Source organism: Cucurbita pepo, chromosome LG09 (assembly GCF_002806865.2).
Source record: "Cucurbita pepo subsp. pepo cultivar mu-cu-16 chromosome LG09, ASM280686v2, whole genome shotgun sequence".
NCBI classification, from domain to species: Eukaryota; Viridiplantae; Streptophyta; class Magnoliopsida; order Cucurbitales; family Cucurbitaceae; genus Cucurbita; species Cucurbita pepo.
In genome coordinates, this window is record NC_036646.1 from 9,766,061 (window position 1) to 9,794,031 (window position 27,971).

The window sequence follows — 27,971 nt, forward strand, 5'->3', positions numbered from 1 at the left end:
AAGTCAGTGGGACCCGCAACGGACTTCAAATCTTACATTTAAATTTAGTTAAATGAATAAATAAATAAATAACTATTACCAAATATATATATATATATTTATTTTAAAAAAGAAATTGAAAAAGAGGAGCAGAATCATTGAAAACAAACACAGAGGATAAAATTGGAAGAAAGAAAAGGTGGAAACACGGCGACCGAGAATGGATTTTCTAAACCCTCTCTTTATTCGACACGTGTCCTTCTCTTTTATATCTCTGTTTCCCCTCTTTTTAAACGTCGCCCCCTCCCATTTCTAGTCTCTCACACCACTTCTGCAACCATTCCTTCATTCTCTTCTCTCTAATGGCGGTTTAACCTTTAAACCCCTAATTCTTCTTCTTCTTCTTCATCTTCTTTTTCTTCTATCTATTTCCTTCTTCTTCCATGGAAAATTGCACCGACAACAGAAAGCGAGATCGCGACGAGTTAGACGTCTCGCTTGCGGATTCGGCCGAGTCGAAGCTCAGACGACTCGACTCAACGGAATCGAGATTTGTAAAGCCATGCTCCAAGTCGGAGCCGGTAGGTTCCGATGGAGATGATTTGAGAATCGATTTGGCAGATTCGGATGAGATTCAGGATAAGTTGCTGAACATCCTTGAAGATTCCGACGTTGTTGCGGAGCGAGATGAGAGTATTCAAGGTTTTGAACTCGATTCGTTTATCCGAAGCTTCGAGGAGGAGATTCATGCCCTACCGCCGGCGGAAACGTTGTCGGATCAGAATGAGACTCCTCAGGCGGAACTCGGATATCTTTTCGAGGCGTCGGATGATGAACTCGGCCTGCCGCCGACTGTAGGTTCGAGTAATGAGGGGAAGATCGAGGCGATTGATTTTACGCCGGCTTGTTCTTGGCCTGGTGTGTTCGAGATGGATGGGAATGTAGGGTTTGAAGATGAGATACCGTGTTATGACTCGTTTGAGATTGGAATCGGCATTGGTTCCGGCTTGGCGGAGGAGAACGGTTTGGGTGGGGAGTTTGTTGCATTGGGCGGTTTGTTTGATTACTCGGACGTGCCGTTTCGACCGGAGTCGTTGTCGGCTTTGTAGAGATAATTTCGAATGGGGGAGGTGCGTTTGGCTCCGACGTGTTGATAGGACACGACGTCGTTTCAAGTTTGTAGGTTGTAAATCCCAAAGGACAAACAGAAATCTTTCAATAGAAATGTAGAATTTTTAAAAAAATATATTATTTTTTATTTTTCTCTCTTTTGTGGTCCCCATGATATGGTTATTTATTATCTGGAGGGGTGGAATTTTGGTTGAACAAATTAAGTTTACTAATAGTATTTTTTAAATAAAAAAATATGAATATGTTAGCAATTTAATTTTCAAATTATAAAAAATATATTTATAACGCTATCATTTCCGCTTTTCAATTAAATATTTGAATTCATAGTTAAATTAAAAGATAAGTGCAAATTTTCATGAAATATATTTTTTTAATTGAATTTTTTACTTTTTGAAATTCATGCCAAACAACACTATTTTTGTACAATTTTAGCAGCAAAGGTGGGCATGCTTCTGTTTTAGTGTTTTGGCTAGAGAAAAAAACTGGCCTAGTGATCGATGTGATTGTAATACTTGAATTTGGGCTACGAGAGACAATGGCATTTCCTTATGTCTTGATTCCCTCGATTCATATCAATTAGTATACCCTTGGAAATGATTTTACTCAATTTTCGTTGAGTTGACTTCAACTCAAACACAACTATCGATCAAAGGATAATGCTTTATGAATGAAAACCCTAATTAGTTCTTTAAATGTCAATCCATGGATGTAACGAGCATATCGATAATAATCAAAATAAAACGCAACATAGTTGTATTTTTTCTTTTTCCTTATAATTAAATTACAAGTTAAGTTCATGAAGTTAGAAACATAATTTTTTTTTTTTTTTTGGTTAGATTATAAATAAGTCTTTAAATTATAAATTTATTTCTTCAATTATATCTATCAATTTATCTAACATCTAGTAGTTGATTTCTCAAGAGCCAGCACTTTTATCATTTATATGCAATTTTTTTTATCATATCTTTTTTATAACGATATCGAGAGCTAAATTGACGTTTAGATCAATACCTATAGAGATGAAGTGCTTTTTTACGAGAGAGAAATAAGGGATTCCATGAATTCAGCTACAAGTATCTACTGTCTCTTCTCGATAAGTGTTCTCCTTCAAAACATTCCCTTTATCCTCCTCCACCACCTTAGCTCCCAACGACGAGTTCCAATATATCAAACTTTTCGTTATTTTATTTTAAGGTTTTGAATGCAAACGCTTAAGTCCATGACATCATTTTATGAATGATTTTAAATGCATGTTTTCGCATAGAAAGGTCACATCATGCATGTGACAACCGTTCTATTTCAATAGAAAATTAGGGTTGTTACGTTCAAAATTTCTTTGTTTTGCCCATACATATCATATTGGAAATTAGCATAAGTTTGTTAGCGCGACTCTAAAGGTGCAATTGAACAAATACAATATCCATAAATATTCTTAAAATTATTTGATTCAAACAAGTCAACTTTTCTATATATATATCCGAGAAACAACCTCCTATATATAACACACCTTGTTAGTTATGGTTCGTACAATCTATATATTTAGATAAATAAAATTAGAAAATTAAGAAGATTTAGATTGTACAACTTGTGAATCTAACCGTATACTAATTCTATTGTACTATATAAATGAGACAAAACCAAATGAGACAAAACCAAATCGGGTTGTAAAAAGAAAAGTGAGCAAGCAAAATGATGTCTCAAACCATCTTTTGTTTCATCATTTTGCTTGCTTTTCAATCAAACATGATTATTAACTCATGTTTTGCACAATCGGATTCCAGTTTGATTGACCAATTTTCTAACTGGGAAGTGGATATTGTGAATGACCTGAAGAATTCCACTTTGGTAACTCATTGCAAGTCGAAAAACGACGATTTAGGCGAGCATATGATCAAGCCAGGAGACAAATATTTTTGGAAGTTCCATGAAAACGTGTGGCAAACAACACTATATTGGTGTGATTTTAGCAGCAAACGTGGGCAGACTTCTGGTCAAGTGTTTTGGCCAGAGAAAAGCCACTGGCTTAGTGATCGATGTAATCGTAATACCTGCATTTGGGTTGCAAAAGACGATGGCATTTCTATACGTGTTGGTGTTTTCGGTTTATATGAATTAGTGTACCCTTGGAAATGAGGAAGGTGACGCATAATGCTTTATCAATAAAAACTCTATTTCTCAAGCTTTTTTTTTACTCTTATTTTAATTCAATTATATAGTGATGTATGGGAATTAGAGGCAAAGGGGAAGATAAATTAGGTTAAATTAATTTTGGTTCCTCCCGCCAATCCTCAACCAATCCAATCTCTGTATCAAACCAAAATCACCGCCCAAGCCATGGCTGATCGTTGGCCTTGGGAATCCCGGGAAGAAGTATGAACGCACGCGCCATAATGTCCGTATGCTCCTATCTCTGCGTATACGAATTCAACTTGCTCTTTTTTTGTACCATTATTAATTATTCCTTTTATATCGAGCGCCAAGGATTTTTCATTTCTCTTTTTCTTTTACCGACTCGACTGACTGTAAAGGATAGGGAATAGGGAATAGAGGTGAATGAAGGTGAAGGCTCAGGATTGAATTCATTTAAGTATTTATGTGAGAAATTAAATTCTGTTTCACTGAAAACTATTATGCCTTATTTTCTATTGGGTTAACTGGGTATGCCGTTTATCGTGTGGAACCCCCTTAGGATAGGTTTGTGGTTATCTCGAGGAAATTATGATTTATGTTGATTTACAAAGCTGTGGAATGATATTTTATTTATTGCTGTTTTTGTTATTAGCCATATCGAGTGTTGTCTGGATGCCCTTTATTAAGACGAATTGAAGGGATGGTGGATGGTGGCATATCGAGTGTTACAAAGCACTACATTTGAAAATTAATTCAGTTATTAGCCATATCAATTGTGGCTGATGCTATGATTAATTTTCCAGGTAGGTTTTGAGATGGTGGATGCTGTTGCTAAGATTGAAGGGATATCCATGAGTAGTGCTTCCTTCAAAGCTCTGATCGGGAAAGGTGTGCAGATTTTAACAATTCTTGATGAAATTAAAATATCTTGTTAGAACTTAGAAGTACATCTAGCTGCTACTTTTCTTGCCTTGAACGGACTTGCTAATAGATTACTGACTGCTTTCTTCCCTGTTTGAAGATGTGTAAACTTTTCTTCCTTATCCCTGTCATGAGATGGTTTGGCCATGAACTACAACTCGGTAAAATAACAATGGGTGCTATTGTTCCTACTATAAAATTCCATTGAAGCAAGTCCTTGTGGTAAATATTTTATTCCCCATGTAAGATTATCAGTTTTCTTGACAAGAGAGGAGGTTGGGCTGTGGGGTGGGTATCTATGTTATTCACTTTCTTTTTCCCCTACATATAAGCCTTGAATTGGGGTCCATCCTTCAACAGATATTCGATGACTTAGATTTGCCTTTTGCCAAATTGCGGATGCTGCCAAAGGGTGGCCATGGAGGACATAATGGGTAATTGTCTTTTATGGATTATAATTCAGCTTAACGCTTCATTTTGGGTGTCTCATTCTTCTGAGTNATTGAAGGGATATCCATGAGTAGTGCTTCCTTCAAAGCTCTGATCGGGAAAGGTGTGCAGATTTTAACAATTCTTGATGAAATTAAAATATCTTGTTAGAACTTAGAAGTACATCTAGCTGCTACTTTTCTTGCCTTGAACGGACTTGCTAATAGATTACTGACTGCTTTCTTCCCTGTTTGAAGATGTGTAAACTTTTCTTCCTTATCCCTGTCATGAGATGGTTTGGCCATGAACTACAACTCGGTAAAATAACAATGGGTGCTATTGTTCCTACTATAAAATTCCATTGAAGCAAGTCCTTGTGGTAAATATTTTATTCCCCATGTAAGATTATCAGTTTTCTTGACAAGAGAGGAGGTTGGGCTGTGGGGTGGGTATCTATGTTATTCACTTTCTTTTTCCCCTACATATAAGCCTTGAATTGGGGTCCATCCTTCAACAGATATTCGATGACTTAGATTTGCCTTTTGCCAAATTGCGGATGCTGCCAAAGGGTGGCCATGGAGGACATAATGGGTAATTGTCTTTTATGGATTATAATTCAGCTTAACGCTTCATTTTGGGTGTCTCATTCTTCTGAGTTGTGGCATTCATTTTCTAATATCCTTAATACTAGGAGGTATAGTGGTAGGTTTTCATATGTTTTCTTCAGGGTCATGCTGCATAATATCCCCGGTCTTTTTATTTTTATCAACAGAAGTTGCATAAAGTGAGCTTCTTAAAAAGAAAAGAACAACAAACACAAAAGTGTGATGGAGTGAGGGACATTTGATTTACTACATGATGAAAGGTTTATGTGGGCGTTTTGGCCTATCTACTTCTAGCCTTTGTATCCGAACAATGCCATTTTTTATTTACTTATTTTCTTTATTCTGTTAGGCAACCCTGCACGTGTTTGTTGTCCATTAGAAGAAAGAGAAGCATATTCCATTTTAAAGGATTTCTGGTTGAAAGATTGTGATTTTGCAGAATTTTATCCCTCAAGGAAAGGTATACTTTCTCTCTCTAAGTATGATCGTTTACTTGAAAAGTTTTGTCCGCAAAAGTTTTCCTCCCTGTAGAAAAGCATGCTTTCTTCACATATGAATATAGATTTTTACTCGAGTTGTTTAGCTTTTTAAGAGGAAAAATTTTCAGTTGACCAAGTAATAGTAAATGTAAAAGTTGATTAAAGATAACATGTGATCAAATAATTTAAGCTTAGTACAAGCATCTGGGAATACGAGTTTTTATTGAATGATTAAGATGTAATAGAATAAACATTAAGAGGAGCAAAAGACATAGAAGTGCAATTTTTAATTTGTTTATTTGGTGTATGTGTGGCAGGATGAGGAGTATTATTGATCACTTGAAAGGCAGTCGTGATTTCCCTCGGTTAAGAATAGGTACGTCCCCTGAGGCTCTGTTAACACCTCCACAGTGCTTCTACATAATATCAGCTGTTAAATGAATGAAAACATTCCAGGCATTGGGCGTCCTCCACAGCTTATGGGGGAGTAAGACAAGACAATCAGTGTAATTTTTGAACCCCATCAATGTAAGCACATTGTCTTTCTTATTGAAGCATCTCTCTCTGTCTCTTGGAATTGAAATATGTTAAGACATAAAGTAGTGATCTTTGAAGAGATCAATGAAGCCAATAACCTCCCCCACCATGCAGCAAAGAGACCGATAAAAGTTGAGAAGGACAGGAATTGATAGAACGGAGCAAGCTGCCTCTACGGCTCTACCTAACTTTGAATGCTTTAATTATCTCATCTTGACATCACCGAGGGAGGCTATTCTTTGCCTGTCTTTGTCATCTTCTTCTCCTTTATGCATTTTCTCTGTAGTTTAACCATTCGCGTCCTCTATTCTTCATGTTTGTCTTGCCTGTGTTTTCAGGTTTCTGGTGAATGCCTTCCCTATGGAATTGCCTCATACGTGGATGATTTCATGCAGGTGGATCCCACATACTTTTGAATGTACGTCATATGCTTCAAAAACTAATTATTTCATGGTATTTTTGCTGATTTTTTATTTTTATTTTTTATTATTTAATTTTGAAATTGATTCCTACTATTTTAGAAGTTTTTATTTAGTATTTATGGTTAAAGGTCGGGTTAGACCATATTGGCTTGAAGATTTAAAATGTTGATATCAACCAAAATATCGAAGAAAATATTGATATTATGATGATGTTGATGGATATTTCAGTATTTTATTTTAGTATTACATTAATTTATGAACCCTAGGGCTTCCGCCCAATAACAAAATCATGCTTATAAAAAATAAGCCCTAGGGTTCAATACGGGAAGAAACTCTTTAGCCAACCGCCGCTCTTCCTTCTTTATGCTGCCGCCTGCCACCCTTCTCTCTTTTTCACTTTTCTTCCTTAAGCCGTTGTCACCTAACGCTCACGGTCCCACAACCGATTGTTTCCCACACCGCTCCGCGCCCCTTCCCACGTCAGAAAACCTCCGCCTCCCTTTATTCTCCTCCACCACCTTAGCTCTCAACGACGAGTTCCAATATATCTAACTTTTTGTTACTTTATTTTAAGGCTTTGAATGCGAACGTTTAAGTCCATGACATTGTTTTATGAATGATTTTAAATGCATGTTTTCGCATAGAAAGGTCACATCATGCATGTGACAACCGTTCTATTTCAATAGAAAATTAGGGTTCTTTGTTTTGCCCATACATATCATATTGGAAATTAGCATAAGTTTGTTAGGGCGACTCTAAAGGTGCAATTGAACAAATACAATATCCATAAATATTCTTAAAATTATTTGATTCAAACAAGTCAATTTTTCTATATATACCCGAGAAACAACCTCCTATATATAACACCTTATTTATTAGTTATGGTTATATATTTAGATAAATAAAATTAGAAAATTAAGAAAATTTAGATAGAAAATTTAGATAGAAAATTTAGATAGAAAATTTAGATAGAAAATTTAGATGAAAATTTAGATGAAAATTTAGATTGTACAACTAAATTTAGATTGTACAACTAAATTTAGATTGTACAACTAAATTTAGATTGTACAACTAAATTTAGATTGTACAACTTGTGAATCTAACCGTATACTAATTCTATTGTGCTATATAACTTAGACAAAACCAAATTGAGTTGTAAAAAGAAAATTGAGCAAGCAAAATGAAGTCTCAAATCATATTTTGTTTCATCATTTTGCTTGCTTTTGAATCATGTTTTGCACAATCTGATTCCAAATACCAAAACCCATTTTCGATTCCAAATACCAAATACCAAAAGCGACGATTTAGGCGAGCATGTGATCAAACCTGGAGGTAAATATTACTGGATGTTCAGTGAAAATTTATGGCAAACGACACTATTTTGGTGCAATTTTAGCAGCAAACATGGGCATGCTTCTGGTGAAGTATTTTGGCCAGAGAAAAGTAACTCGCTTAGTGATCGATGTGATCGTAATACCTGTATTTGGACTGCAAGAGACGATGACATTTCTTTACGTCTTGGTGCTCAAAATTCATATCAATTAATATACTCTTGGAGATGATGTGACCCAAACATTTATGAACATGGTGTATAATGCTTTACCAATAAAATCTCTTGTGACTTTAAATTAATTGAAGAAAATATTTCTCAATTTTTTTATTCTATTTTAATTCAATTACAGAGTGATGTATGGGTATTAGAGGCAAAGAGGAAGATAAATTAGGTTAAATCAATTTTGGTTCCTCCCGCCAATCCTCAATCAATCCAATCTCTCTATCAAACCAAAATCACAGCCTCTTGCCTTGCCATCGTCTCCTCCTCCCGCCATTGTTATATCTTCTTCACTTCACTCCTCTCCAATTCTTCCCCCTTTTCAAATCATTCAAGAAACGCCCCACCAGATATGAGTTTTGGTGCTTCTCTATCTTCAGTCGCCGCCCTGCGCTTTCCTATTTGTCTCCATTGTTTTCGAACCCCCAGAACACCCATTTCCTTCCCTTATCTATCCTTAAATCCTGGAAGTTTGCATATCTTTGCGTCGATGACTTCTTCCTTTACTGCGTCGATGTCTACTTCCTCACCTCTGGCCCCCGATCAGCTTGCTGTGGAGGAGAAGAAGCCCGCGCCGCCGCCGAAGCCATGGCTGATCGTTGGCCTTGGGAATCCCGGGAAGAAGTATGAACGCACGCGCCATAATGTCCGTATGGTCCTATCTTTTCGTTTACGAATTGAACTTGCTCTTTTTTGTACCATTTATTCTTTGTTCCTTTTATATCGAGCGCGAAGGATTATTCATTTATAGTATTTAGGTAGGAAATTAAATTCTGTTTCATTGAGAACTATGTTGATCTAGACGATTATGCCTTATTTTCTGTTGGGTTAACTGGGTATGCCGTTTATCGTGTGGGAATCCCCTTAGGATAGGTTTTCGAGCATTAAATTTGGTTATCTCGAGGAAATTATGATTTATGTTGATTTACAAAGCTGCAGAACGATGTCTTATTTAGTGCTGTTTTTGTTATTAGCCATATTGAGTGTTGTCTGGATGCCCTTTATGAAGACGAATTGAAGCATGGCAGTCCCTGATGCTATGATTAATTTTCCAGGTAGGTTTTGAGATGGTGGATGCTGTCGCTGAGGTTGAAGGGATATCCATGAGTAGTGTTTCCTTCAAAGCTCTTATCGGGAAAGGTGTGCAGATTTTAACAAACTCGTTGTTCTTACCTACTGATTTTTGACAATTCTCGACAGTTGATAAAATTAAAATATCTGGCTAGAACTTAGAAGTACATCTAGCTGCTAGTTTTCTTGCTTTGAACGGACTTGCAAGTAGATTACTGACTCCTTTCTTCCCTGTTTGAAGATGTGTAAACTTTTCATCCTTATCAATTAGATTATCTGTTATCAGACTCATATTGACTTCTAAATTCTATTTGTGCATTCTCAAACCATAATAAGCAATTTTTGCTGGTTCGAGTTTGTTTGACAAGATACTCTTTTTCTTTTAGTTCAACAATTGGAGGATGGAGGGATTGACCATAGACCTCAGGATAGTAATTATTGTTTTATCCCTCAGTTTGCATGCACCTCAACTATTTTTATGTATCAACCGTGTAAGCCTACTATTTTTTATGTTTGTGATGGAGCCCAAATATATTGAAATGTAAAAGATAATGGACTTACTATATACTTCTCAAGTATTTGAGGTACTTCCACCACTCTTGTGATACCACTCAAGCTTGAAGTCACTAAACAATTGCATGCCTTCATATCTCCCCTCTAACTCTATTTATAACCATGTCCACTGACAACTTCTTACCTAATTACTAATACTCCCTTATATTTCCATTTCTGTCCTAATTGCATTCATATTAATTTGGATGCCAAGGAAACTCCAAGCATATTATTGAACTCATTCTCTCTTGGCTAGTACGTGGTTTTTATTAATGTTTGAATTCTTTTATGAAGATGAAATATCAAGAAAAACCAATTTTTCTTGCCCCCAAAAAAGGAGTTCTTGTCTAGGAAAAATTATTTAGTATATGATTATTTCCAGCTGGAGATTGCTACAATAGTGAAGATATTCTATCAATGTTTACTTGTATTTTAGGTTTCATCGGGGATGTTCCTATAATGCTTGCCAAGCCACAAACTTTCATGAATGCAAGTGGTGAGTCTGTAAGTAAAGCAATCTCAAGGATCTCCATCCATTTTAATTATTAAGTTTACCCTTTGGTCTCAATGATTGATTTTTTATGCATTTAACCTTTGATTTCAGGTTGGTGCTATTGTTTCCTACTATAAAATTCCATTGAAGCAAGTCCTTGTGGTAAATATTTTATTCCCCATGTGAGATTATCAGTTTTCTTGACATGAGAGGAGGTTGGGCTGTGGGGTGGGTATCTATGTTATTCACTTTCTTTTTCCCCTACATCTAAGCCTTGAATTGGGGTCCTTCAACAGATATTCGATGACTTAGATTTGCCTTTTGCCAAATTGCGGATGCTGCCAAAGGGTGGCCATGGAGGACATAATGGGTAATTGTCTTTTTTGTATTATAATTCAGCTTAACGCTTCATTTTGGGTGTCTCAGCCTTCTGAGTTTTGTGGCATTCATTTTCTAATATCCTTAATACTAGGAGGTATAGTGGTAGGTTTTCATATATTTTCTTCGGGGTCATGCTGCATAATATCCCCTGCCTTTTTATTTTTATTAACAGAAGTTGCATACAGTGAGCTTCTAGCCCTTTGTATCCGAACAATGCCATTTTTTATTTACTTATTTTCTTTATTCTGTTTTGACAATCCTGCGTGTGTTGTCCATCAGAAGAAAGAGAAGCATATTCCATTTTAAGGGATTTCTGGTTGAAAGATTGTGTTTTTGCAGAATTTTGTCCCTCAAGGAAAAGTCTACTTTCTCTAAGTATGATCTTTTACTTGAAAAGTTTTGACCGCAAAAGTTTTCCTCCCTATAGAAGAGCATGCTTTCTTCACATCTGAATATAGATTTTTACTAGAGTTTTTTGTAGCTTTTAAGAGGAAAAAAAATTGAGTTGACCAAGTAATATTAAATGTAAAAGTTCATTAAATATAACGTGTGCACCTGATCAAATAATTTAAGCTCGGTACAAGGGTCTAGGGGAATACGAGTATTTATTGAATGATTAAGATGTAATAGAATAAACATTAAGAAGAGCAAAAGGCATAGAAGTGCAACTTTTAATTTGTTTATTTGGTTTGTGTGGCAGGATGAGGAGTATTATTGATCACTTGAAAGGCAGTCGTGATTTCCCTCGGTTAAGAATAGGTACGTCCCTTGAGGCTTTCGAACTGCTTCTATATAATATCAGCTGTTAAATGAGTGAAAACATTCCAGGCATTGGGCGCCCTCCCGGGAAAATGGATGCTGCGAACTTTGTTATGCGCCCCTTCAACAAACAAGAACGAGAAGAGGTGAGTAAAATGGCATCACATTCCACAAAATAAAGTTTGTTGATAATGGAACTCAGTTTTTAACCATCCGAGTGGAATCTCTTTTCAGTTGGATTTTACAATGCAAGTCGGAGTAGACGCAATACGGATACTTTTGCTGGAGGGGTTTAACAAAAGTGCAACATTTGTCAACACCAACAAACCTCTGGAACAAATAGGCTGAAAACATTCAGTGTTTAACTTTAAACCTTTTTATGGACTCTAATAGGGCTCCAGCCATTTTGTTTACTGTATCAAACTGCTTTAGAAACTGCTTTATACACAGGCGGTATTTGCTACCAGTTTCAACTCTATAGCAACATCCTTGAAAGCTTTGGATAGGATTATGGGGGAGGAAGACATGACAATCAGTGTAATTTTTGAACCCCATCAATGTAAGCACATTGTCTTTCTTATTGAAGCATCTCTCTCTGTCTCTTGGAATTGAAATATGTTAAGACATAAAGTAGTGATCTTTGAAGAGATCAATGAAGCCAATAACCTCCCCCACCATGCAGCAAAGAGACCGATAAAAGTTGAGAAGGACAGGAATTGATAGAACGGAGCAAGCTGCCTCTACGGCTCTACCTAACTTTGAATGCTTTAATTATCTCATCTTGACATCACCGAGGGAGGCTATTCTTTGCCTGTCTTTGTCATCTTCTTCTCCTTTATGCATTTTCTCTGTAGTTTAACCATTCGCGTCCTCTATTCTTCATGTTTGTCTTGCCTGTGTTTTCAGGTTTCTGGTGAATGCCTTCCCTATGGAATTGCCTCATACGTGGATGATTTCATGCAGGTGGATCCCACATAATTTTGAATGTACGTCATATGCTTCAAAAACTAATTATTTCATGGTATCTGTGTTTATTTATTTATTTTAAAATTGATTCCTACTATTTTAGAAGTTTTTATTTAGTATTTATGGTTAAGCGTGGCCATATGGTTAGGACCAAATTGGCTTGAAGATTTAAAATGTTGATGTCAACCAAAATATTGATATTATGATGATGTTGATGGATATTTCAGTATTACACTTGAAGAACTGTTAAGAGTTGTGTATTAATATATATATATTTTTTTTCATGAAAGATGTTTAGATGTAGAAATTGTACTTTTTTTCACGCATTTTCTCAATTTTTAGGAAGCATTATGGAACCTTCAGCTGAACCCACCACCACCTCCATTGTTGTCCTTTGTATATATATTCCTATTCATAATAACATTTCCCATGTGCTCTCTTTAATCAAGTCAATCTAATCCAAGAATTCCTTGTTTTAGTTGTAAATTTGAAGACTTTTTTTACATTTTAATTAATTTTATAAGATTCCTAATTTATCATAAAGCATGATCTTTATTCACATTCATATTCATCCCATAATGTAATATATATCCCACTGGTAATCCACTACTTCAATTATTGGTCCATGGAACTTGAATTATAATGTTATAATGTTTTTAATCCTAAGCTTGAAAGCCCTTTTTCTGATTTTCCATCAAAATAAAGTTCTTTGATTGAAGAAAATGAAAGTCATACAAATAGAGTCACCCATTATTGGCAGCAGAAAAAGTTTGTTGGTTGGGGGGAGGACTCACCGACAATCGCGCCCGCCCCGTGGCCCCCACATCCGTTTTAAATGGAGGGCTATCGTGGTCCTTGTTGCAGCGTATCATTTCTTGTGGCGTCCCTCAATTTTAGCATTTAATTATTCATTTATTATGCTGTGTCTTCCACTCCCTATTCATTTATATTAATTTAATTTCTTCTTTTAATTTTTTCTTTACCTGAAATTCAAAATTTTAATTTATATGAATCGACCCAAACTTATCAAAATTAAAATACAANTTTTTTTTTTTTTTTTTTTTTTTTTTTTTTTTTTTTTTTTTTTTTTTTTTTTTTACTATAATTGCCACTCAACACTCAACAGAATCTCGGGTGAAAATGGAAAAGAAAAAGAAAAAGAAAATGGCAATTCAAAAACCCTAATTTTTAATTTATAATTTCCCTTCTAACATTTATTGGGTGAAAATGCTACCACCGAATTAGCCAAGTCGAAGTTGACACGTGTCCCTTGCTGCTGGACGTTCCCTATGATTGACAGAGACGACGTCGTTGGGGCGAACGCAAAACAAAATGTTCCGGCTGAATCCACCGGAATGAGGTAGTTCTTCGGCGGCAGCTGCAGCGACTTTCCGCCCGAGAAATGAAAAGATACTGTCGGAATCGTCACTCTCGATTGCGACGACAGATCGTAACATGTGTCGAATAATGCGAAGCTGTTCGCCTTCTTCAAGTACGGTGTGAGCCTCACGAAGGCGTCGCGAAGGGAGATGTAGGCCTGAGTCTGCAGTCTAGTTATAGCGGTTCCTGAATCTACGATGATGCCGCCGTGGCCGGAATCGTCCAATTGAAACAGAGAAGGCGGAATAGAGAGTGGATGGCCGCCGACGCTCAAGCCGGTGAGTGCAACGTAGTAGAATGTATTGAGTCTTCCGCTTCTGAGTAATTGAGCATTCACCGAGTCATTCGGTGCAGCGGAATTGAACTCGAGAGTTGATGCTGAACCAGAGTCGCGGTCGACAAGACAGTACGAAAACGACGAAGCTTTCATCTGAGAAGTTAGGGAAAGTGATCCGCCGCCCAGACCAAGCAATCCGGCGGATCCGATGAACAGTCCTTCGTTGTCGTGGCCACAGCCGAGAGCGACGTTGTTAATCACTCCGGAGTTACCAAACGACAGCGTTTCAGTGACGAACTGGCCGACGGTGAAGGAACCATCGCCGTACGAGACCTGGTAAAGACACTTCGCAGCACGACAACCAGACATTTCAAGAGCTTGACAGTGCGGAGATTCGCAGGTTAGGGAAGTAAAAGAAGACGAAGTGGTAGGGTCAAAAATGGGGTCGGTTTGCTGGTAACAATCCGTACAAGGCTGACATTGAAGCCAATTGATATCACTGCCGGTATCGAGAACCATATAGAATGGCTTGGCCGGTCGACCAACGCCAACGCGGGAGAAGTACTCGCCACTCCCCTGACTGGAGCCAGAGACAATGGGAGTGCTCAGATCCTCGGGCAGAATGTCCGTGTTCAACGGCTGAAGATCCGACCTAGTCAAGTCACTTAAGCCAAATTCAAGCCTATCATTAAGCGATTTAACTCTAGACGAGTCACGGTCGAGCCGGGAGAGGACCAAGCTCCTGTAGTCCGTATGTCCGGCATTGCGAAGAGCATCACGAGGGTGCAGCTGCAGAGAGAAGGAGGAGGAAGAAGAAGAGTTCGGCGGAACAAGCAGTTGCTGGTGGTGGAAAGAGGTCAAAATCTTAGGGTCGAATTTAAGGACTTGGTGGGCTTGTTTCAGAGAGGTAGAAACATCGAGTAAGGCGGAGGAGTGAGAAAGCTCCGGCGAAGTGCGGGAGAGAGTGAAGGGGAAGAGAGAGAGGAAGAGGATGATGGCGAAAGGACAGAAAGGTAGCTGATTTGGGTTTGCAGACGCCATTGTCAAGGCGGGGGTAAATTGCAGTGAAAGATAAGAGTTGGAGGGTTTGGGTTTAAAAAGGAAGAGAGGATTTCAATTGGGAAGATGGTTGAGTTTGGTTTGGGGTTGGTGGCAACCCTCTCTAGTCTCTGATACTCCCTAGTAAAGTAACCATTATCCCTTCTTTCTCTTTCTTTTCTATTATATGGCATAAAAGTCCTATCATTTTTTTCAACATTGAAAATGTAAACATGTCATGCTGTAATAAATAAAATAATAGCCATATGTATAGGTTGGAGCAGTTCAAGTTGAGTAAATGAAGAGCAGTTCAAGTGGAGTAAATGAAGAGCAGTTCAAGGAGAGTAAATGAAGAGCAGTTCAAGTTGAGTCCTCCTGCAACACACTTGAATAGCTTCTTCATCTTCATCTTCCTCATCCCTCAAGAAGATGAAGAAGCTAATATGGAAAGCAATGTGTTGGTCTCAACAAAATGGTAAATAATGCTTCCCTTTAACCCTGTTTTTTCTCACTTTTATCCGAATTCTCACCTTTCTAACCACTGAAGTTGGTAAACATATATAAATTCTTCCTAAATTCATGAATGTTGACTTTCTTTACCCTCTATCTAGATAAATAGATCGATCCATAGATCCCAACCGTTCTAAGCTATTTCCATAACTAGGAGTGGAGCTGGAAACTTTGTGGGAAGGCAGAGTTTCAGCTCTTGAAGGCTCAATCTATATGAAATATAATTCTTGAACTTATTGGCGTTATCCCAATCTAAGTAACAGAGAGAACAAAGAGGCCTGCAAAACCTCCCCCACTCTTACAATTCTCCTTAATGTATGTATGGGATATGGGGTGGGTGAGGAGGAAAACAGCACATATTCACTTAAAAACTGCGTACTACTAACAGAATAGTTAACAGAATAGTGAAACCGGAGTGAATGAGCATGCATTCGTAAATTGAAGTTTATTTCTTTATGAAGTATCTCTATTTATGTACATAATTTTGTAGCAGTTGATGACATTCAATATTTTAACATGGGCAGAAGAGAGTACATTACATAATCTATTCTCCCTATTCAACAACCATCGCTTGCAGGCTCAATTGAACTAAGAAGACCATTGCCTCTCAGCTGCATACAGTGATCTTCTGCATCCACTTGGGCGCAGATAATTACCACTGCCATCCCATTGTAATGCGCCTCCTGCATTATGTTGACTGCATTGTCAACTGTCATTCCAGGGATCACCTTCATCAGAACTTGCACAACATATTCCCGCTTATTGTGATTGTCGTTGTGTAGCAACACTCGGTAAGGTGGAGCTATTTTCCTTGATTTCCTGAACATCAAAATTGTATTGGAAGCTCAGCTCAGAGTTCTCAAATGCCTACAGATCTTTACTTGCTCGCTCATACGCGACAGACATTCAGAGGAGGAGAATTGTTTTATACCTAACATTAAACTCAGATTCGCGGCCAGGTGTTGTCTTCTCTGTGGCTGGCTTTTCTAACAATCCTCCACCTTTTCCGAGCTCAGCAACTGATAGCATCGTTAAGATGCTCCGGTTTCTACATTGTTTATGAAAATAGTATTTATCCCCTATCACACAAATACCAATTATAAATGTCTAATACTCAATAAACATCTCGTGCAAGTTCAAGTTCTAAAATTTCTGGAATTCTGGAATTCATATACTTTGTCTATGGACTTTCAGCAATAATATAGATTGAAGTAAAAGAAAGAGAACTAGAAGAATTAAACTATTATTTTGGTAGCTAAACAATAACATTTCCTATTCATTTTGATCATTCAACTTCTAAAAGTTCTACATAGTCATTGAGCTTTCTTGCTAATCTCATGTTGATCCCTATATTTAGAAATTTTAATTCACCATGACATAAGAGTTGTGTGAATGCTGTTGTCACATATACAAGATTTTACTGAACAATCAAGAGTAGCATTATACTACTGCACCATAGATGCACACAGACATGCAAACAAGAAGATTCAGATTTTCTCTGCACGATTTGCTTCAATTTGTAGTTTTCCCCCATAATCAAACGCTTAGTTTTCCTCTTCGAGAAAAATAAAATTCAAACGAACTGGAAAATATTGAGGTAAATATTGTCTCCACAAAGCCAGAAATGAGGTAAATATTGAACAACGAACAAAAATTTCTCAAAAAACATTTCATCTAGATTTGGATTAACGACATAGACAACTTAAGAGGAGAAAATTCGTAGAAGTGTGAATACCTGGCCTGGTGGAATTGAAGAAATGGTAGGGTGAAAGAGGCAGTCGACCGCAAATCGCAGCTTCCATGGCCACTCTCGCCCTCTCTGAATCTCAGTCGCTCTGCTTGAAGAACTGTTGCAGGATGAAGAGTGATTTGGAGGCGCAGATTTACAGAAGAAATGTAAACGAGCTTGGACTGAGTGGTTTAGTTACTGACGCGTGTGGTTTCGTCTTCGCTAAACGAGCCCACCCTCCCGCGATCTTTTGAAGGGGATAATGAACCTGGCGTCTCAGCCATTCATCCCATTTACGACGTCGTTTCACCTTTTGTTTTCCTTTTTATTTTTAGACCCCTTTGTTTTTAAAAAATAGTCGTAAATGAAAAACTATATTTTGTTTTCGTAAAATTGGACTAAAATTATATTTGATTTGAATGCGTTCTTCTAATTGTAGATCCATCCATGCATTCTTCTAATTCTGGATCCATAGGTGAGAGGTTTGGATTCCAACTCTGCAATGGCGGATGAATTAAAGAAAATGCATTGGAATGGTAGTGATTATAGGCCACCCTTACGCGAAGTTCTCTCCCTCTCCTTCCTCTTCTTCTAATTTCTCTCCCTCTCTGCAAATCCGAATCAGGCCTCAACAAATTTCCCTCCTCCTTCAATCAAATCACATTTCGCAGCTACACGATCTTCAACAACATTAACGATGTGTCGTTTAAGCAACATACTTATAAGTCTCCTAAATAGTTGCACGCTCATCATCGGCCTTATTGCCGTTCTCGGCGCCGTCCACGTCCGCGACCACGGTGGCACCGATTGCCAGAAGGTTCTTCAGGACCCTGCTCTTATCGTAGGAATCTTCTTCATCATCGTTTCGTTGTTCGGCCTGATTGGATCCTGCTGCCGCCTCAATTCGATCCTGTTTCTATACCTGATCGTGATGTTCTTGCTGATTTTAGGGCTAATGGCGTTTACGATCTTCACGTTGTTGGTCACCAATAGAGGAATCGGACGGGTCGTGTCTGGAACGGGGTTCAAGGAATACAAGCTTGGGGATTACTCGCATTGGCTTCAGAACCACGTCGTCAATGAGGAGAATTGGATTCAAATTCGGAGCTGTTTGGTTGATTCGCCTATTTGCCCAAGTCTTGCTGAGGATTATCATGAACAAGAGGCTGAGTTCATTAAGCAGAATCTCTCCCCCATACAGGTGCCTTTTTAATATATAATCTTTCAATTTTTAAAATCCGAGCCTTCGCTTCGCTTCGCCTCTTGTTCTTATTCCATCCAATTTGAAAATATGATGCAACCAGCTTCCATAAAACCAATCTTCTCTAAACCAACTTGAAGTATTTGCAGTCTGGGTGTTGCAAGCCACCGTCGTACTGCGGGTTCGAGTTCAAGAACGCGACCTTCTGGATCGCCCCCAAAACAGGGCCGGCAGTGCAGGACAGCGACTGCACCACCTGGAGCAACCAACAGAACATCCTATGCTACGACTGCAAGTCGTGCAAGGGTGGAATTCTGGCTAACATCCGTAAGGAATGGAGGAATTTCGCCCTTTTCAACTCCTGTGCCATCACAGTCATCACTATCATCTATTGCATTGGCTGCTGCGCCGTTAGAAGCAACAGCTCCAGCTACAAGTATTATTAAATGGTTCTTAAATGCTTTGCTTCCATGCTTCCTTCATTACTGTTCCCTCTGTAGATTTATATGATTAACATTGATGCAAGTCCTCAAATCATAGTTATGTATAGATGCATTTTTTCCAGAAACGTTCGGGTTTGGCTGACTCGAGCGTAATGCATTCTTTCCATGCTTCCATGTGGTAATGTATGTTCTTTTAGTTCCTTCTACTTGCACCACATGTATGTGTGGCCTGTTGTTCAGGATTTTTTGATCGTTTGTAATGAAAAGCTATAAACAAAAGCTGTGCAGCTACCAAAGTCTTTCTTGTCTTCTCTTTTTGTCGAGAGTAATTAGGCCTGAATTCTTGAATTGTTTATGATCCTGGCTAGTGGATTAATGGATATTCAGATGATGCTATTTCTACCTTTTCACCATTATACAATTCTGCAAGCAGTAACTGGGGCCAAATATGAAGACAAAAGCAAGTCCAGGATTACTAATTTACAGATCCTATGGAGCGTGGGAAGGGAACCTGTTGACGGCCAGCAGGACTGGATGAAATTTTAATCGGCACCAGGAAGCAATTTTTTACTAGATGCCGATGTCAGTGAGGTCGTCCCGAAACGTTTGGTACCTGCTGGGATGACTCGGGATGGCGAAAGGATCTCCGCCAATGAAAACTTATATGTATCTGTTCCTAACTGGCTCTTTAACCAACCTTTGCTACCTAAAAACCCATCGGTTACAATCCAGGAGTTCTTGAAGCCAAGGGCAGTGAGTGCTTTTGCAACCGCTTTTGCTGAGTCTGAGTATCTAAATTTCCAAGAAAGTCAACATGGGAATGATCAGTAAAGATAGGGGTGGATGATATATAGAAACGATTCACAAATAAAGAAGATCCAAGATAGGCAAGATGACTCACGATCCCAAGATCACTATGTTGGAGCCTTTGTTGAGTTTCTTGAGATATGAAATTTTGATGGCTGAAAGTTCAGCTTCTAGTTTCTTTACATTTCGGACAATGCCCCGCAACTTGCTTGGTAATTCTTCCAAACTGAAACATTTTGGTGCAAGTGCTCAAAAACTGCCCACATATTTGGTTGTAATTGATTGTGTGGTACAGAAATAAAAACTTACGGAATGGCAATTGACTGGTTCTTAACACTAGAAGGAAGGCGAGGAATGCCAGACTTATCCTTCTCCTTCTCGGATCGTATATCGATTAGAAAGTAATTACTCGACGAAATTAGATCGAGTGTTTGAGCAGGAGAGAGTTCACCTAGTCAATCAAAACACGGTGTAGCATTAGTCAGACTAAATCACTCTAAACGGGAAATATCAAATGCGAAGTCTAAAGCCACTGGCTTTTTCTTGTAATGCATTTTTCATAAAAGAGAGTAGATGCACCTTTGTAACCACGAAAGCTGAAAGAGATGGCAGACCATATTGGAGGAAAAAGCAGGTACGCCAAGGCTAAGACTCCGGCAACTTCTGCAATTAGGAGAGGGTCGGCTGCAGAGAACTTCTCGACAGTCGATGAGGCTAAAGGCGTGGCACCTTCAATGACCTTACCGGTTTGTTGAGCGGCACCTACAACTGTCTGCAACCAAGGAAAATATTTGGTGGGCGAATCTGGATTTGATCAAAGAAAACAGTAACGATAGAAAGATTCTCCAATTGGCAGTCCAAGATGAGCTAGAAACAACAAAAGCTCTAACTTCATCCTTTGAAAAGTCTACTGAAACTCAGGTGCTCTGAATATTACATGATTTGAAGGAGAAAAGAATACTTTCTGGACGTTGATTCTGAGCTATAATCTTCTTGAAAATGTTAAACATAAGATGAAACATGCTACTTCCTAATAAATCATATGGAAAAATCAGCCAAAAGTAGAACTTGGCAGTCCAATTAAGAAGCACAAACCTTAGCAGCACTTAGAACAGGCTCGGTGTCAATGCCAGAGCCCTCAAGTGCTTCTAGGGCTTTCTTCGAAGCTTCGGAAATTGTTGGAGAAGCAACCTTCAACGCCTCTTCTCCAGCCTGCTTCACGATCGGCAGCGCCGCATCGACGCCTGGCTTCAAAATATTTGTAGCAGAGTCAATGACCTGTTGTGCAATATCAAAGAAATTCGAACCCATTTCTTGAACCTGATCAAACGTCTTCTCCACCTACCATTCCACAAAAACAACAACGCAATTCAGATAAATGAATAATTAACAACTTGCTTTAAATCATGAACAGACGAAGCATACTTACATTGTCGAGAGACGAGATGATTTGGTCTTTGCTGAGAGCCCTAGCTTCGTACTGAGGAGAAAAAAGGGCTAACAGAGAGAGGGTAGTGGAGGCCGGTAAGGCGACGGAGATGGGACGGAATTGGGATTTGGAATCGGATCTGTGAGAGGAAGAATGAAGTGACGGGGAAGAAGGAGGAGGGTGATGTCTGGGAATGGCGGAAGCTCTGATGGCGGCCATCTTCATCGCCATCGTCACTAGCTCTGGATGACTGGAACAAAGAGTATGACACCAAGAGGCGAATGAAGAAGAAGAAGAAGAAGAAGAAGAAGAAGAAGAAGAGTAGAAGGATTGAGGTGATGATTTAGTGGTGAGTGTTGGAGGTAGAAAAGCGCCAAATCCTTAACGAATAAAAGTGCCGTGGTTGGTTCTTCGGCCATTTTTGGCCGTTCTCTCATCTCGGGGCACAACACAACATATATAATAAAAAGAAATGGAGATGCGGGGTATCGAACCCCGTACCTCTCGCATGCAAAGCGAGCGCTCTACCGTTTGAGCTACATCCCCGTCGATATTGCACTCCCCGATTTAATTTAATTTAGATATATATATGTAAATACATTTTCTCATGGTTCGCCAAGAGAGTTTGGAAATGAACCAGTACGTCCAAAATGCGAACCGAGAACTAAATGAAAAAATGTGACAAGAACTTGTAAACAAACTTTAGCACATTTGATATGATTATTTGAAATGAATACAACAATTAACATATTTCCTATGAATTCATTCAGGAAAAAAAATACTTTTTTTTTTTTAACCATACGAGTTAGATATGGTCGTTTCAGCTACAAAAGCTTCGAACCCGAGCGGTGCTTCGCTTTGGTTGAATTGACAAGGAGCAGCAGAACAAAAGAATCTTTTTATGTACACCTGTGTTGGGTAAACATATATACACTGAGAAGAAACTTCCCATGGAGAAATGTCAAATCTTTCTATGGTAATGAATCTCATCAGCAAACTAATGGTTCTTGAATTCTTGGACGTCTTCAAACCGCTTCGATGCTTCAAACCGAGCTGTGTAACCAACGGTCGTGTGTCGTAGCGATCTCTGTCTCACTACTTGACAGTATTCTGGATCGTTTGATTGCCCGTCTTCTTTCATCCATTGAATCATTTGATGGTACATTGGGAAGAACCGCATTTGGATGGATGCGTAGATGAAGTACGGGAGAAGGGAAGCTCCCAGAGCTAATAGTGTGAGGATCCAAAACGACGGTGCCGGGGCGCATGCCTCGATGAAGACCTGAAATGCAGTGGTTGATATGGTTGGGTTCATAGCTCCATATGCCATAAGGAATAAGTACCAGAGAATGATGCTGCCCCAGATGAAGAGATGTTGAATGTATGTGAAGTAACTGATTGACAATGCCATTTGACAGTTCACAACCCAAACAACACAAGTGCACATGGTGGCACCCAGAATTTCCAACCCAACCACCTCTCCACTGTTGCGGAAAGCTTGATGTTCCATTGCCACAACACAGAAGAAGAAGATGATCACAGAACTCAGTAGTCCATTGAACACCCACCCGATAACTCGAACCCAACTAAACAACACATTTTGGACACCTTCTTGGTATAAAAGTGGGAACTGAAATGTCAAAACACAGGGCAATGAGCCATTTGACATTGTACTTGAGGTAGATAAAAGATTGCATCTATAAGAAATGGCGACGTTGGACTTACCTTAAGACAGTACCGGGACGAGACGTCTTGATCGAATACTCCCAATGCGATCACAGGGAGAGACGTAAAGAAGACGTTGTACAGCGAAAGGAACCAGTCATTGTATACAGCTTGGCCGGAGAATGATGCATACAACTCAAAGAAGAAGAGAGTGAACCCAAAAACGATGTTCTTGTAGAAGAAATAGCATATCTGCCGCAACAAAAACGCAGTCGGTTCGACATATTTCAAAACTTTTTCTCTGTTTAACAAGAAGCTAAGAACATAAAGAAATATTTTTGGATCAAGTGTTTACCATGGAAGAGATCCTTCTGTAACACCAATGTCCATGCACAAGGAGAAGCCTCTCTAAATATCGAAACTGCGCTATTGCAATATCACTTGACATGACTGCCTGAAATTTAGAAACATAAAGAAGTATGAAGCTGAGATCAATGAAACTTGTTTTGAACACTTAGAAGATACAGTGGGGATCTGTTTCATATTTACCTGCATTCCTTCTACACCGCTAATACCGATCCCGATATCCGCTTCTTGGAGCATTCCAACATCGTTTGCACCATCACCAACTGCTAGAGTGGTGCCTCCTGTTTTAACCTTAACCAATTGGGTAACCTGCATTTATATCAGAAGGTATCGTGTTATATTTCTTGATTTCACCAGCTGAATAAACACGACTCGGGTTTAGATAGTTGAAGAAGTATGGTTACTTGAGCTTTCTGTTTAGGAGATGATCTGCAGCATATAACTGAAGCACAACCAATGGCAAGCTCCAGAAATAGGTTCTTCACATCATCCTCCAAAGCGTAGGTGAGGGACTTTCCATCAATTATCAAAGCCAATGCTTCCCGGGTTTTGGTCGAACTCGAAAGTAATGCCTTTGCATCAGTTAGTTGCTGCATCACACTTTCCTTAAACGCCTGAGCATCAGTAACATCCCATCAGTTGGTTGAGCTGAAAACTATAGTTAAGCAGCAGCTTTGTGAATTTGATTTATTTACCTTCATAGCTGCAGATTTTTGAGCATCTTCCACTTTGTCTAAAGCTTTCCCTTCCGGAGTCTCTGAACTGATAATAATTTGCCTCATTCCTTGTCTAAGTAAGCTACAAGCAAAGCTGAAGAGAGGACATTCGGATTCGGGAACGATAAGCCGTTAGCGTACTGAACAACATGAACTGATGCTCAAAAAATTGTATAGATTATTATGCTTCTTACCCAATATTGATGGCTGTTTCCATTTTATCTCCAGTCAGAACCCATATTTTAATTCCAGCTTGAGCAAGTTTGTCAATGCATTCAGGGACCTAGCAACACAAAATAATCAATAACTTGTCAGTTCATTAATTCCCTGTTTGAGTCAGGCAAGCTAGTTGTAAGAGTCGTTTCGTTTAGCTTTCCATGGATTAATTCATACCCCATTTTGAAGTTTATCTTCAACTGCTGTAGCACCAAGAAGAATCAAATCTTTCTCGACGCTTTCGGTTAACTGATCGATTATGCCATCACGATCCTCGCTCACTGTGTTCTTGGCTTTGATGAATTCTTGATGAAATGTATTGAATTCCTCCTCCTTCAGCTCGCGGTATGCAAGCACCAAAGTTCTTAAACCAGCATCCGCATACTCATTGATGTGCACCTTAGTTTGTTCTTCAAACTCACTTCCATTCTTTGCAAGTCTTTCAAACATAACACTGCATTTCAACGTAAAAATTAATATGAAAAAGATTCACTCTTTTATGCAGAGGCAAAAAGAAAAAAAGAAAAAAAAGAAATGTTAGTTTATGAACCTGTCAGCTCCTTTACAAAGTAGTAGCAACTGTCCCTTTGCATTTCTTACAATCACAGACATCCTCTTTCTTGTGCTATTAAATTCCAAAACATCCAGTAGTTGATATGATCTGCAAAACCAGCCATGAAACCAAGTGGTGATTATATGATTGGGTGAATGATTCATAAGATGACCATCCAAATATTAATTCGTAAGACCGGTGATCGAACCTTTCAACTTTTTTGGTGGAGGTCGGGTCGAACTCGCGCAGCAAAATGCTTGTCTGAGTCCTTTCATAGAATTCAAAACCGAATTCTCTGGCTGCAATCACAAAAGCTGCCTCGTCTGGTGATTCAGCTTCATATGAAATATTTCCAGTTTCCTCATCAATTTCTGGCAATGCAGTGTGACAGACGGCCAGTACCTGCAGGAACTTTTGGATTACATCGGCTCGAGGCTCCTTCACCCAATTACCTTCCATTATTCTATCATCCTTGAAGTTAAACCCCTTAATGAGTGGTTTTTCACTGCTAAGACGTGCATTGTTGGCCCCTAAATTTTCAGGTAAACTTGACTCCTTTCTTCTTGCAAGAGCTCTCTCTACTTCGGTGATTCCTCGCCCGTAAGCAGTCCCGCCCACCGAACACTTGATAAACTCCATCGAATTGCAGGTCAATGTCCCCGTTTTATCCGAGAGTATGGTGTCGACTTGGCCAAGCTCTTCATTCAAATTTGAGGTACGGGCATGTGCTGGCGTATCAGTTTCCTCATAGTACATATGTGTATCTTGGTTGATGAAGGCACTCTGCAGAACTTTGACAATTTCTATGGACACATACAATGATATGGGAATCAAATAGCTAAAAAGCATAAGAGATGTGAAAAATTGCAATACTGCTGCAGCTGGAGCATTTTTCGGGTTGTAATACATTGTGGTATCGTCTGGCCTAAGGTACCATCTCGTACTTCTTCCATTATCGATATCGTCTCTAGTTGAAACTCCGAAGAAAATCGACCCCGCAATTGATATCAAAACCAAGACAGCAAATAGGAAGAACACAACCTTGTCCATCCTCTTTTCAATCTTGCTTCTCTTGGAAGGAGGAGCAGTTGAGTTCTGCATAACCTTTGTATCACGACCTGTGAAGATCACCACGCCGTATATAAAATCAGTGTTTCGCAGCTTCGAGTCCCGAAGAAGAAGCTGTTGAGGGCTGAGGGGGTATTGCTGATCTTCCAGCTCCATACTCCCCACAAAGGCATACAAGTTTGCATTCGGATCTTCACATTTTATTATAGCCTTGAAATTCTGGAAGCTGGAATCTTCATGCAAGTTCGAGCTCGCTTCTAATGCGTTCTTCAGTTTCAAATTAGTTTCCCCGTCGAGATTCATCGTCTCGACGTAGCAAATCGCTTCCTCATAACTCGACGAAAGCAGAATAAGATCAGCAGGGAAGAATTCATCCTTCTCCACTTTAACTACATCTCCCACCTTCAACTCCATCCATTTAGTCTCAACAAACTCGCCATCTCGAATATGAACTTTCACCTTCCTGTTATTCATCTCCATATCCTGAATACAATTCCCACAATCACATTCTGAACATTACAGTAATGGTTCAAATCAGAAAAAGGACATGCTTTCAGATTAGAGCAGCAGTTGTAATTTCAAAAGGGATTTACCTGTTTGGTTCTCTTCCAATCTTCATGGGCCTCTTTGGCCATGGTGGCTCCAATAACAACAACAAGAGGAAGAACATTACTGACGGGGGAATAGGGCGAAAGAGGGGTAAAGGAAAGGAAAGCACAAAGGAGGAAATACAAGTTGGCGACCCTTCGGAATTGCTCAAACAAGGATTTGGGAAAGAATGAAGCAACGGTATATTTGGAAGTTTTGACATAATTGTCTCCATAGTTGAGAAGACTTGCCTCAGAGCTATCTGGATCGTTACAGTAAACTACCCTGGAGAAACCAGGCCCTCCAATTAAAGAATGCTCGTCTTTGAATGAAGCTCTTCCACAAGTAAAGGCATGAATCCTTCTGAAATGCTGCCTCCTTTTTCTTCTGCCACCGCCCATTTTAAACCCCAACTAAAGCTTCTAATCCAAACCCTTCTGACACCTCGCTGATTTCTCAAAAATGGTCCCTTCAGACGGAGGAAGAAGAAGGAGCTGAAAATAAATGGGGGAAAACTGACAGAAATTGAATGTAGAATGAAAAGTGGAGGATTTAAAGGAAATCCAGAGGCTTAAATCTGAAAGCCCCAAATGGGCGGGCAGGACAGGACAGAGACGGCAGATTCTATGAAGCAGACGAGTTTTGTACTGTTGAAAACTTCGCTGTTTTGTTTAGGGAGGATATACCAAATCCTAAGCCCTCGGATTTGACTAACACCTTTGAAGACAAGACGGCAAATAAGAGATGGGTTTTTTACCAACTCGACCGAAAACTCATCTCAACTACTACGATAAAACTACAACAAAGGGTAGATTTTGAATCTTAAATGAAAGCCTAAAAAGTAGAAACAAACCCAACCCCAATGGGATATCGAAAACGCCACCATTTTAATTTTTTTTTTTTTTCCTCCTTCCCACGGCTGCTGCTTAAACAATATGAAACCAGAGCTGGAATCTGATGTCAACGGCCAAATCAAAGACCAGAGATGGCGGAGACTTTTTCAGAGAACGTTGACCAAGCCCCTTTTCCCCTTCTGCAAGTCAATAAATTTTGATCTCAGCTCAAAAAGGTAAAGATTTAGCAGAGAAGAAGAAACAGTTATACTCTGTTTTACTCTGTTTCAATCTTCTTTTCACTAACAACAAGAAATGGGCTGAAACTGAATCTGAATCTGAAACTGAAACTGAAAATGGAAAGAATCTTCAAGAAAGTGAATAAATGAAGTTCCCACAGGAGTAAAACTGGGTTGTCACAGATTCAGTGAGTAAATACGAAACCCAGATGGGAATTTTGTAGAAAAAACGAGGGATGGGTTATTAAATTAAAACAAGAAAAATAGTTTATTGGCTAAAAAAACAGCGGATCGTGAGGTGATGGTTGTCAGAAATGGAGACGAAAACAGTTTTAAATGAAGGTTAATGGAGAGTGAAAGCGAGAGGAGAAAGAAGAGGAGGGAGGATGTACAGAATATTTAGTTAAAAACTTAATTTGACGACGATGATGATGATGATGGCGGATGAGGCTGCGTTGGGTTAGGGTCAAACTGGACCATTCACATGCTTCAAATATATTATCATA

General features: G+C 38.9%; 7 protein-coding genes, 1 long non-coding RNA gene and 1 other non-coding gene across 12 annotated transcripts; 4 read left to right on the forward strand and 5 right to left on the reverse strand.

Moving 5' to 3' along the window:
• The first annotated feature begins 269 nt into the window (after positions 1-269).
• On the forward strand, positions 270-1,247 carry LOC111801944. Its single transcript, XM_023686188.1, has one exon. It carries the CDS (start codon positions 423-425, stop codon positions 1,086-1,088), a length of 666 nt encoding a protein of 221 aa, XP_023541956.1. The 5' UTR covers positions 270-422; the 3' UTR covers positions 1,089-1,247.
• Positions 1,248-3,425: 2,178 nt separating this feature from the next.
• Positions 3,426-6,721, forward strand: LOC111801945. 2 transcript variants are annotated; one of them, XR_002816211.1, is made up of 7 exons: positions 3,426-3,502; positions 4,044-4,128; positions 4,715-4,969; positions 5,108-5,181; positions 5,992-6,050; positions 6,131-6,202; positions 6,326-6,721. It is a non-coding gene; the product is annotated as an uncharacterized LOC111801945 (long non-coding RNA). The 2 variants fall into 2 exon arrangements; XR_002816212.1 differs by having other exon boundaries at positions 6,550-6,721.
• Positions 6,722-8,335: 1,614 nt separating this feature from the next.
• Positions 8,336-12,639, forward strand: LOC111801943 (peptidyl-tRNA hydrolase, chloroplastic). 3 transcript variants are annotated; one of them, XR_002816209.1, is made up of 9 exons: positions 8,336-8,831; positions 9,241-9,325; positions 10,245-10,312; positions 10,413-10,463; positions 10,598-10,671; positions 11,383-11,441; positions 11,511-11,587; positions 11,676-12,000; positions 12,124-12,639. XR_002816209.1 is itself a non-coding variant. In XM_023686187.1 (8 exons), exons 1-8 carry the CDS (start codon positions 8,538-8,540, stop codon positions 11,787-11,789), a joined length of 822 nt encoding a protein of 273 aa, XP_023541955.1. In that variant the 5' UTR covers positions 8,336-8,537; the 3' UTR covers positions 11,790-12,088. The 3 variants fall into 3 exon arrangements, 1 of the variants encoding a protein (XP_023541955.1); XR_002816210.1 differs by having other exon boundaries at positions 12,348-12,639; XM_023686187.1 differs by lacking the exon at positions 12,124-12,639 and having other exon boundaries at positions 11,676-12,088.
• An 862-nt stretch (positions 12,640-13,501) lies between these two features.
• LOC111801705 (protein ASPARTIC PROTEASE IN GUARD CELL 1-like) lies at positions 13,502-15,251 on the reverse strand. The gene has a single exon (XM_023685814.1). The coding sequence runs from the start codon at positions 15,103-15,105 to the stop codon at positions 13,615-13,617; it is 1,491 nt and encodes a 496-aa protein (XP_023541582.1). The 5' UTR covers positions 15,106-15,251; the 3' UTR covers positions 13,502-13,614.
• Positions 15,252-16,022: 771 nt separating this feature from the next.
• Positions 16,023-17,562, reverse strand: LOC111801708 (ATP-dependent Clp protease adapter protein CLPS1, chloroplastic-like). The gene is made up of 3 exons (XM_023685818.1): positions 17,348-17,562; positions 16,544-16,691; positions 16,023-16,431 (listed from the first exon to the last, which is right to left on the reverse strand). Exons 1-3 carry the CDS (start codon positions 17,412-17,414, stop codon positions 16,170-16,172), a joined length of 477 nt encoding a protein of 158 aa, XP_023541586.1. The 5' UTR covers positions 17,415-17,562; the 3' UTR covers positions 16,023-16,169.
• Positions 17,563-17,661: 99 nt separating this feature from the next.
• LOC111801707 (tetraspanin-11-like) lies at positions 17,662-19,275 on the forward strand. The gene is made up of 2 exons (XM_023685817.1): positions 17,662-18,542; positions 18,692-19,275. The coding sequence occupies exons 1-2, from the start codon at positions 18,039-18,041 to the stop codon at positions 18,986-18,988; spliced, it is 801 nt and encodes a 266-aa protein (XP_023541585.1). The 5' UTR covers positions 17,662-18,038; the 3' UTR covers positions 18,989-19,275.
• Positions 19,276-19,353: 78 nt separating this feature from the next.
• LOC111801706 (calcium sensing receptor, chloroplastic-like) lies at positions 19,354-21,649 on the reverse strand. Its single transcript, XM_023685816.1, has 6 exons — positions 21,222-21,649; positions 20,888-21,133; positions 20,372-20,564; positions 20,102-20,243; positions 19,887-20,018; positions 19,354-19,777 (listed from the first exon to the last, which is right to left on the reverse strand). Exons 1-6 carry the CDS (start codon positions 21,450-21,452, stop codon positions 19,528-19,530), a joined length of 1,194 nt encoding a protein of 397 aa, XP_023541584.1. The 5' UTR covers positions 21,453-21,649; the 3' UTR covers positions 19,354-19,527.
• A 45-nt stretch (positions 21,650-21,694) lies between these two features.
• TRNAA-UGC lies at positions 21,695-21,767 on the reverse strand. The gene has a single exon. It is a non-coding gene; the product is annotated as a tRNA-Ala (tRNA).
• A 236-nt stretch (positions 21,768-22,003) lies between these two features.
• LOC111801724 (putative phospholipid-transporting ATPase 9) lies at positions 22,004-27,913 on the reverse strand. Its single transcript, XM_023685842.1, has 11 exons — positions 26,399-27,913; positions 24,946-26,288; positions 24,735-24,845; positions 24,362-24,638; positions 24,163-24,251; positions 23,948-24,062; positions 23,657-23,866; positions 23,436-23,561; positions 23,242-23,340; positions 22,947-23,138; positions 22,004-22,851 (listed from the first exon to the last, which is right to left on the reverse strand). The coding sequence occupies exons 1-11, from the start codon at positions 26,792-26,794 to the stop codon at positions 22,219-22,221; spliced, it is 3,591 nt and encodes a 1,196-aa protein (XP_023541610.1). The 5' UTR covers positions 26,795-27,913; the 3' UTR covers positions 22,004-22,218.
• Between the last annotated feature and the right edge of the window lie 58 nt (positions 27,914-27,971).